Raw genomic sequence first — 9802 nt, 5'->3', positions numbered from 1 at the left:
TGTAGTTTGTTCCGCCGCTTCTTCTACACATGCTTTTTGGAAGCGGTAGTAGTTAAGATTTCAGTGATGTGACGTCAATAAGTGATTCCTAGTATTCAATTTTGATAATAAATCTATTCTAGTCTATGCCAGCTGCTTTCTTTTACATGCATGGGAAGCGCCCATGCATGTAAAAGTCAACCACGGGAAAGGTTAATAAACTTGGGATTCTTCATTTAGGCAACGTGTTGGAAATTTGTCACTATTTGAATCTCAGTTCCATCATTAAGCCAAGTTGAACGTGGCCTTCAGTCCATCCGGCTTTGTCTTCCCTCTAAGTGATACAGACGCGATGTATATATGTAGTGAGAACACTGTGGTAGACGCGTATAGTTTATTCTTTATTATAAACTAGCTGTGCCCGCGACTGCGTCCGCGTGGAATAGTTATTTTGGGCATCGTTGAAGCCTCAAGGATGAATAATTTTTTTTCACATTATTTCTTTGCTGATTATAGTTGCAGCGTGATGTTATATAGCCTAAAGCCTTCCTCGATAAATGGTCTATTCAACGCAAAATGAATTTTTCAATTCGAACTAGTAGTTCCTGAGATTAGCGCGTTCAAACAAACAAACAAATAAACTAACTCTTCAACTTTATAATATTAGTAGGTATAGATAAAAGCTAACAAAAATATTGCAAAGTTTATTTTTGATAAGACTTATACAGAATACGGCTTCCTAGTGGCGATGTATTCCTTAACCCCGGGTAACGATCTGACGTGGTTGATGAGGGCGGAGACAGTGCGGTATTTCTTCTCAATTTCCGTACCAAGGAACAGGTTCACCGATTCGATGATGCCAACCAGGACGAAATCAGCCCAGGTCAACTAAAAAAAAAATTTTCATACATACATACATACATTATGGTCACGTCTATTTACCTTGCGGGGTAGACAGAGCCAACAGTCTAAAAAAGACTGAATGGCCACGTTCAGCTATTTAGCTTAATGATAGAATTGACATTCAAATAGTGACAGGTTGCTAACCTATCGCCTAGAAAAAGAATCCCAAGTTTGTCAGCCTATCCTTTAGTTGCCTTAGTTTACGACATCCATGGACAGATGGAGTGGTCCTATTCTTTTTTGTATAGGTGCCGGGAACCACACGGCAACATAATTAATAATATAATTTCATTCAAGTTATCGAAGTGTTCAGTGCCAATCAGTCTCTTCAAGACTGTTGGCTCCGTCTACCCTGTAAGGGATATAGACGTGACTATATGTACGTATGTATATATTACAATATGAACCTCACCTTTCCACCGAAGAATCCGTTGTTAGCCTTGAGTTCTTTGTCGAACCTTGATAGGTAGTAGTCAACTGTTTCTGTTAAGAACTCCTTCTTCAGCTGCTCTTTCTTGACTGGGTCTGTCTCCTTGATGTAAGCAACCAATTCTAAAAGCAAAAAACATACATACGTACATACATATAATCACGAATGTAACCCATAAGGAACGAATGTAACGTTAAGCTTGTGGTAATTGAGATTAAAATAGTGAAAGGTTTCTAGCTCATTGATTGTAAGAAGAATCCTTGACTTTGATTTGTTTGACAAAAAAAAATTGATAGAAATAAACAAAAGGCGTTGTACTTATATTGTGCAAATAAAAATTTGAATATGCTCCTTAATTTTCGGGCGAATTAGGTAGATCTACAATGGATGGAACTATTGATAAAAGACTTTTTTATCGTCAAGAGGTTATCATTATATTATAATTATGGCCACCATAATATAAACCTGATAACACTTATGTATGATATTACTTTATAGGTCACTAGAAGATAAAATAAGGAATTTAATTGGCACAGTCAATCACGTCTATATCCCTTGCGGGGTAGACAGAGCCAACAGTAAAGAAAAAGACTGAAAGGCCACGTTCAGCTGTTTGGCTTAATGATAGAATTGAGATTCAAATAGTGACAGGTTGCTTGCCTGTCACCTAAAAGAAGAATCCCAAGTTTGTAAGACCTAACGAGTACTTGCTCCTATATTTATTTTTTGGGCAATGCTGACGGATGATGATATAGCTCACTTGCAAAGAAATCAGTTGCATTTAAGGCTGCTGCGTCCAGCACAGCCTGTTCCCAGGGGTCAGAGGGCAGCAAGTTGGTCTTGCTGGCGATGTAGCGAGCGATTGCTATTGACTGGTTCAGTCTGCGGTTCCCCTCTTCATACAACGGAAGTTGACCATATGGGAGAGCTGAAAAAAAAATGTTTTGTGTAACCTTGGTTTGCTATAGACATAATTTTATTTTATTAAAAATGTGTCGTATAAAAGTCGTTCTTGTTGAATTTTTTTCTTTGTCTTTTCTGGGCCCTGATAATAACTTCGATTTTGCAGCAAAAGGTACCCGGTTAAATCCTTAGTTCAAAATGGAATATTAAAAGATTTTAACTTGCCCAAGATGAGACAAAGTCTTGGCTGACCAGGGTCTGAAATGTTTATTTAAGTTTTTTATAAATTTAATCTATAATATACCCACAAGGGTATAAGCACTTTTGTGTTATCTGTGATTCCAATTTAAAAGTTAACGGAAATCACACGAGAATTGCTCTAAAAACTTAATTACGTTTCCCACTTTTGTTCTCTAATCTTTCTGATGTTATAAACGTACATACATATGGTCACGTCTATATCCATACAATATATGTAATATATATTGTGGAGTAGACAGAGCCAACAGTCTTGAAAAGACTTATAGGCCACGCTCAGCTATTCGGTTTAATGATAGAACTGAGATCCAAATAATGACAGGTTGCTAGCCCATCGCCTAGAAAAAGAATCCCAAGTTTGTAAGCCTATCTCTTAGTCGCGTTTTACGACATCGATAGGAAAGAGATGGAGTGGTCCTATTTTTTTTTGTACTGGTGCCGGGAACCACACCGCACGGATGTTGTAAACCCTACGAATTACGAATCAGTCAAAGCAAAAATAATCAAAACACATACCATCTTTCACTTCCTTGATGGGCCAACTTAATCTATCATATCTAACATCTTCGAATTTCTGTTTACTGTAATGCAAAATATATCTGATGGACTCAGCAAGACCGTTTAAGTGAAAATAGTGTAATTTCGTAGACATTTTTGATATCACTGCTGTCGGCAAACTGAAGAAATTAGACAAATCTGATGTTATATATATATTACTGCGCTATCAGTAAAAATCATTCGTGTAAACATTACGATATTCTTAATTATAACTAGCTTTGTCTTGCAGATTTACTCGCATAATATTTAGTAAAAAAAAAAATAATTTCAGTTATTTCCATTTTATATTTGCATACATTTCATTAGTAAAGCAGTCCTTAAAAAAATAATAAGACAGTAATTAATATTAACATAAATGTACATTTAATAAATAAAATAACTTTGTCTTTGTCTTAAATTTTCATCAAAATCAGATCAACGATTTATGATCACAAAATCAGATATATGTACGAACTTTATCGGGTTATAATTTTACGTACAAAAAATTATATTCTTCCCAAGTTGATTGATAAACAATTAAGGTGCATTTACAGTAGAAAAGATGGAACCTCAATAAAATCCACAATATTTTGAGTATTTAAGCGAAATAATGTGCCGTGTGGTTCATGGCACCAATAGAAAAAAGGATATAGGACTACTCAATCTTTTTCCCATGGGTGTCGTAAAAGGCGACTAAGTGACTAAGAGATAGGCTCATAAATATGGGATGGTTCTTTTAGGCGATGGGCTAGCAACCTGTCACTATTTGATTCTAGCAAAACATAACTCTATAGATAAATAAAAAGATATAGATGTGATTTACATTCTTAAATTTCATAGACAGACAACGGTTTAATACATTTTTTTTATGTTAATTTGATATGAATCCGGCAAATACCTACTTTGCATAACAATGTTTTGGTTTAACAATGCATAAAGTGTACATTTTGGGACAAAACTATTTTGTATGGTAACTAATCGATGTAAATAAACAAAACTTAATCCATTTACCTACATGTAGTTTACATTAAAAGATTAGCAATAACAATTTTTAATTTATTTATCTTATTTTCGTTTTGATAACAATGTATTGATGATAAAATTTTAATGTAACTTGATTAACAATGATGTAACACGAATTATTTCCGTTTCTGCTTATACTTACATACATACATACATAAAATCACGCCTCTTTCCCGGAGGGGTAGGCATATTTTCTTCGCTTCATCCACATTCATAACTCTCTTCATGCAAGCTCGGCGGTTTCGGGTACTTTTGACCTGACCCATTACCAGGACGTCCTTAATTTGATCAAGATACTGCTTGTATGTTTCCAAAATCGCATTTACCTTGGCGTTGCGTCAACACCTGTAACGTCATGCCGCTTCGGGCTCTCCGGCGTCCCTGTTCACAGCCCGAGAGAGAGCACGCGCCTCAGGTTTTCACCTTTTGACTACCAGCATTCACCAAGTAGCTCCTTATCCTCTAACAGTTACTTGCTGGATCTCGTGTCTAAAGCTAAACCTGCGACCTTGTAAACATACATACATACATATGGTCACGTCTATGTCCCTTGTGAGGTAGACAGAGCCAACAATCTTGAAAAGACTGATAGGCCACGCTCAGCTATTTGGCTTAATGATAGAATTGAGATTCAAAAAGTGACAGGTTGCTAGCCCATCGCCTAAAAAAATTATCCCGAGTTTGTAAGCTTATCCCTTAGTCGCCTTTTACGACATCCATGGGATAGAGATGGAGTGGTCCTATTCTTTTTTGTACTGGTGCCGGGAACCACACGGCACCTTGTAAACCTAGTCCAAATAAAGTTTGTCATTATTCTATCATTTATTTAATCATCTCTCATTACCGGCAACGTTTTAGTAAAACGCCACACACTGTTCTAGAGAGAAGCTCGGGGTTTCCCCCTCATCACTTTCCTATAGAGAACTAGTTTTGTACACGAAGCTACTCCCATCTGATCTCCGTAAAGTAAGGAAACTTGTCCGTAAATTTAGTTAGTTAAGAGTCCAAGATATTTTATTACCTCACCGCAAGAGCATCGGTTACTTCTTGCAAACGTAACTTCTTGATATTTTTTCGTAAGTGTACCTTGGACTTGTTAGGGCTTGTTGAGTGTCGGTGTTCGAATTGTTAAAGTGTCCGGTTACAACGCGTTTTGCGCGTAAAGGCACCGGTTCGAATCCCACCGCGGCCATATACCAATGACTATTTTCAAAGTTATGTACATTAGTTTGAATACTAACCGATGCTCTTACGGTGAGGGAAAACAACGTGTAGAAACCTGCACATTCAAGCAACTGGATGTGTAACCATGATCGATCCGATACGGGTAAAGTTCCCCTGCAAAGGTCGCGGAGGTCAGATGGGAGTCGGTTCCTGTAAAAATCTGGTTAACCCAATCCAGGATCCATGGTGAAGGACTTAGGCGGATTCCTCTCCAGAGTGGTGAGGATGCAACCGGGACTTAAGCCAGGTGAAAGAAGACCAGTGGGCTGGTTCTGTTTCTTCGTTCAGTTTACGCTTAGCGTTCTTAGCACCTTTACAATTTTCTGTGTTGTGGAATGTAAAAAATATTTTCTGGCTGCTTAAGTGCATAAAAATACAACATTAATGAACAAAACAACAGTGTTTTTAATATTTCCAGCAGGTGAATGATAAGATAAGAGATCACTAGGGTCAGCTAGCTCCGTATAAATAAATACCTACGTTTGCCTGCGTCGGCTAATAAAAAAAAAATAGGTTCCTTGAAAATAAAATTATTTCTTAATTAGACCAAAGTTAATTTCTTTCTGTATTTCACAAAGAAAAACACTACTAAACCGATTATATTAATTTTTTTTCCATATTTTGGCCTTCTCGCGTATTGTAAATCTTTATTTCTTTTATATATTTATAATTCATTTTATGTATCTTGTATTTATGCATTTTTTTTCATGTGCACTTTATCGTACCATCAACTTAAAGTTTTTCTGTTTGGTCAGCTGGTTGACTGGTAGAGAATGCCAAACGGAAATAATTCCGCCTTTTGTACATTTTTTTTTGCAATAGAGTTTAAAATAAACTCTTCCTTATAGATAGACAGAGTACCATCAATATGGTACGCCATTTGTTTGGCAAGCCTTGGATTTGGTGCAATATTTATGTGGCGTACCATCGATATAGTAGTCCTTCACTTTTATGACCTGCCGATGATACGTTGTCGACGTAAGAGCATCTACTATTCATATGTTTAATTTCGAGCATATTAATTTTACAATAGTAAGTTAAATGATGTGTACCTAATGTCACGTGGAAGACAACCGTAGCTAAGGATTTGGCACGGACAAACGTGAATTCACAGACAACCCAAGATTGACTGTCTTGGCGAGAGATTACGAGGAAGAACGAACGCAAATATGCAACAGCCTCTGAAGAAGAAGATGGTGAATGATATGTTTCCACGCTGGGATGATGGCGGAGCTAAAATTTTTATTCTTCTTCCTCGCTATAGTATACTTATGAACTTGAGATTCCTTTCAGGCGATGAACTAGCAACCTGTCACTATATCCTAATTTAAATTCCATCATAAAGCCATCCAACTAAATGTGGCTTTCGAGTCTTGAAGCCACTAGCTCAGTCTATAAAAGAAAAAGATGAATTATGGAAGAAGATGAAGATGATCGAAGAAGATGAAACCCTCAGGCTTTCTCATCTGTGCATGGCAGAACCCTAACAGAATTTGGAAAGTTCATTAATTAATAAATAAACAGCTGATTAACTTATTTTAAACAAGGCAGATTAATAAATAAACAAAACGTATATAAACCTGTTATTTTGTTGCTTATCCTCACTCCGATATTAAAAATGGCGCCGGTGTACAAATTAAAGTTTTTCGATTTCATGGGAGTCGCGGAGCCGATTCGGTATCTTTTTGCTTATGGCGGCATTAAATATGAAAACATCGTTATTAATAAAGAAGTAGACTGGCCGAAAATTCAAAGAAGTAAGTACAATTTGATTTTTTATTCGAATGTCTGAGAGCTACAAGACAACCACGTCATTCCCGGTTGCTTCCACGACTCAAGGAGAGAGTAGAATTATCTGGTAAATTCATAATACCCGTAGTTTTACTTTTTCCTTTGTACTTCCTACTTCCACATATATTTTCTTAGTTTTTGGCCCATGGTCTGCCTGACATGTCTGCCCGACTTATCTGCATGATCTAAGAGGAAATTTTATTATTCACAAACGTTGTACTAAAAGTTAACTTGCCCCTTTTATGGTAATCCAACTAAATTCTAAATAACCTTAAGCTTCAGATTTCTTAAATAGCCGTATATAATAATAAAACGCCGTGTGATTTTCGGCATAAAAAAAATAATAATTGTACCAATCCCTCTCTTTCCCATGGATGTCGTAAAAGCCACTAAGGGACAGGCTTATAAACTTGGGATTCTTCTTTAGGCGATGGGTTAGCTACCTATCACTACTTGAATCTCAATTCTATCACAAACAGCTGAACGTGGCCATCAGTTCTTTCAAGACTGTTGGCTCTGTCTATCCAGCAAGGGATAAAGACGTATGTATGTAATAATAAAATATAATTTCAGCCGTGCCGTTCGGTAAACTGCCAGTTCTAGAGATTGACAGTAAGGTCCTGCATCAATCGACGGCGATCTGCCGCTACCTGGCCAAGGTGGTGGGTCTACTGCCGTCTGATGACTTCTTCGCGGCTGAACTGGACGCGCTTGTGGCCAGCACTTTCGATTTTGGTGCCAGTAAGTATAGCTTTGTTATGTTTTTTTTAGTTTGAAACACAAAAATCTTATAGAGAAAGATTTGTACACGTTTCTACTCAAAATTATTGCAAAATCTTGAATTCTACCAAATTTCTGGTGTTAAATCTCTCTAGTCGCAGTTGAGTCGTCAGTTAATAAACTACGAAACCAATGATTGTGCATAATCTAATATAAAAATACTGTTTTTTTATGTGAGCTTATTACTTCTCCGTTCGGGCTCTAACATGTTTTATGTAATTTAGATTATTTAATTTTGAACAAGTTTAGCTATAACTTTCAATTCGACTGTTATTTGATCCAAATTTAGTTTTTAATAATAAGAACTAATCCAAATGATAAAAGCGACCCTTGGTTTATGATCTGTGTCATATCTTTCCTTTGCCACCCGGTGTCTTATACCTCAACTTACGAAACTCCATTTGTTTTTTCTAAACCTGTATTTATTTCTAGGAGTACATGACTGGTATCACGAAGCGGATGTGACGTGCAAAGCTGAAGTTGAAAGAGAGTTAGAAACAGAGGTATTTCCAAGATACCTGAACGGGTTCGAAGAGATCATCCAACAAAAAGGTGGATACCTAGGAGGAAAAGTGAGTACTTTTTTAGCTTTAGGATTTTGGGCGAATGAGGAGGTAGTGGTACATACATACCAAAGCAAATTTGAAGGTCTCTGAATTCAGATGTAAATGCGCAGGTGTCTTTCAGAATACCTTTACTGTAAAATGACAATATCACTTAAACGTCCTAATAATAAAGGACCATAGTAACTTAATAGTCAAGATTGCTAAAATCCATAGCAGCAAAACATCTGTATCTAAAAATGAAGATATTGATTGATACATACATACCAAAGCAAATCCGAAGGTCACTGAATTCAGAGGAAGATGGGCGGGTGTCTTTCAGAATACATTGAAATATCACTTAAACTACATTTTAAAATGTCGTCATTCACGTATCGTACCAAATTTTAGGAGGACATTTTTGATTTCAGCAGCTGACCTGGGCTGACTTCTACTTTGTGGGTATCATTGAGTCTGTTCAAGGGATGTGGAGTAGGGACTTCCTACAAAGATATCCCTACATTACTCAACTCTATAAGAACGTTCACGCTATCCCAGCGGTCAAGAACTACATTGCCGGTCGTCCTCATTATAAATACTGATGTGTGAATCAAACTTTCAATTTTTTAACAATATTTGTTAGTTTGTAATATCTTCATTGCACAGAAATTTACACAGTAACAAGAATAAGTACGTAGATCAGAAATAAATCAGTTGCAATGGCGCACTTATCCCATGAAGGGATCTCTTAAAAAATCTCCCGAATCTTTGGAAAAAACTAGGTAAATGTTTGAAATGTTAAAAAATGTTTTTGTTTAGGGATATTAATCATAGGTTCAGTTCACACTAATACGAGGTAAGAGGATGTATAGGAAGTATGCGAATGCCATGGATTATCTTTGAAAAACAAAATTTAAATAAAAATATATATATTTGTAATAATAATAAAATGTCTATGTACTCAAAAAATTGATAATCAAAAATAATTGTTACCAAATTTAAATTTTATGTACCTAAATCGGCGTGCATGAGAAACTAATAAAGGGTTTTTTTTAAAGTATTAATTTATTTTAACACCTAATCTCTAATTACCTACATTTAATCAAAATGAGAAGATCTTAAAGAGATAATATGCGACTGTCGTGGCTTCTTTATGATTAAGACGAATTCAGTGAAATAAAAAAGAATTAACGATGCAAAAGAAGACATTGGAACTAGGTGTATGACATTGGAACTAGTGAATTCCAATTCTCGTTTTTATTTTATACTGCATTAATAGTACACTATTACACGCAGTATAAAATAAAAACTAACAGTAATAATGCAATCAATGATAATAATTCCATGGACATGTCATGCGTAAAGCTGAAAGGAATTATTCGGTAGAAGTTATGCGAGTTAGTTTGGGATTTGTGCAGGCGATGGGCTAGTA

The 9802-nt window shown here is 36.1% G+C and overlaps 2 protein-coding genes across 3 annotated transcripts; one reads left to right on the top strand and one right to left on the bottom strand.

Moving 5' to 3' along the window:
* Positions 1–668: 668 nt before the first annotated feature.
* Positions 669–3170, bottom strand: LOC132902139 (glutathione S-transferase-like). Its single transcript, XM_060946133.1, has 4 exons — positions 2990–3170; positions 2073–2240; positions 1295–1434; positions 669–867 (listed from the first exon to the last, which is right to left on the bottom strand). Exons 1-4 carry the CDS (start codon positions 3123–3125, stop codon positions 700–702), a joined length of 612 nt encoding a protein of 203 aa, XP_060802116.1. The 5' UTR covers positions 3126–3170; the 3' UTR covers positions 669–699.
* A 3667-nt stretch (positions 3171–6837) lies between these two features.
* LOC106133078 (glutathione S-transferase) lies at positions 6838–9427 on the top strand. 2 transcript variants are annotated; one of them, XM_060946132.1, is made up of 4 exons: positions 6838–7014; positions 7622–7789; positions 8261–8400; positions 8805–9427. In XM_060946132.1, exons 1-4 carry the CDS (start codon positions 6876–6878, stop codon positions 8970–8972), a joined length of 615 nt encoding a protein of 204 aa, XP_060802115.1. In that variant the 5' UTR covers positions 6838–6875; the 3' UTR covers positions 8973–9427. The 2 variants fall into 2 exon arrangements, with proteins under 2 accessions (XP_060802115.1, XP_013188133.2); XM_013332679.2 differs by having other exon boundaries at positions 6839–7014; positions 8802–9427.
* Positions 9428–9802: the final 375 nt, after the last annotated feature.

The sequence above is a fragment of the Amyelois transitella genome, chromosome 10 (assembly GCF_032362555.1).
Source record: "Amyelois transitella isolate CPQ chromosome 10, ilAmyTran1.1, whole genome shotgun sequence".
NCBI lineage: Eukaryota > Metazoa > Arthropoda > Insecta > Lepidoptera > Pyralidae > Amyelois > Amyelois transitella.
The sequence above is the reverse complement of the archived record's forward strand: the minus strand, read 5'-3'. Positions and strand labels throughout refer to the sequence as shown.

Coding starts and splice junctions, on each gene's coding strand:
- LOC132902139 (XM_060946133.1), bottom strand. CDS start 3,125: ATGTCTACGAAATTACACTATTTTCACTTAAACGGTCTTGCTGAGTCC. Junction 2,241..2,989: donor CATCAAGGAAGTGAAAGATG/GTATGTGTTTTG, acceptor TTTTTTTTTCAG/CTCTCCCATATGGTCAACTT. Junction 1,435..2,072: donor TGCAACTGATTTCTTTGCAA/GTGAGCTATATC, acceptor TTTTGCTTTTAG/AATTGGTTGCTTACATCAAG.
- LOC106133078 (XM_013332679.2), top strand. CDS start 6,876: ATGGCGCCGGTGTACAAATTAAAGTTTTTCGATTTCATGGGAGTCGCG. Junction 7,790..8,260: donor CACTTTCGATTTTGGTGCCA/GTAAGTATAGCT, acceptor ATTTATTTCTAG/GAGTACATGACTGGTATCAC. Junction 8,401..8,801: donor GTGGATACCTAGGAGGAAAA/GTGAGTACTTTT, acceptor TTTTGATTTCAG/CAGCTGACCTGGGCTGACTT.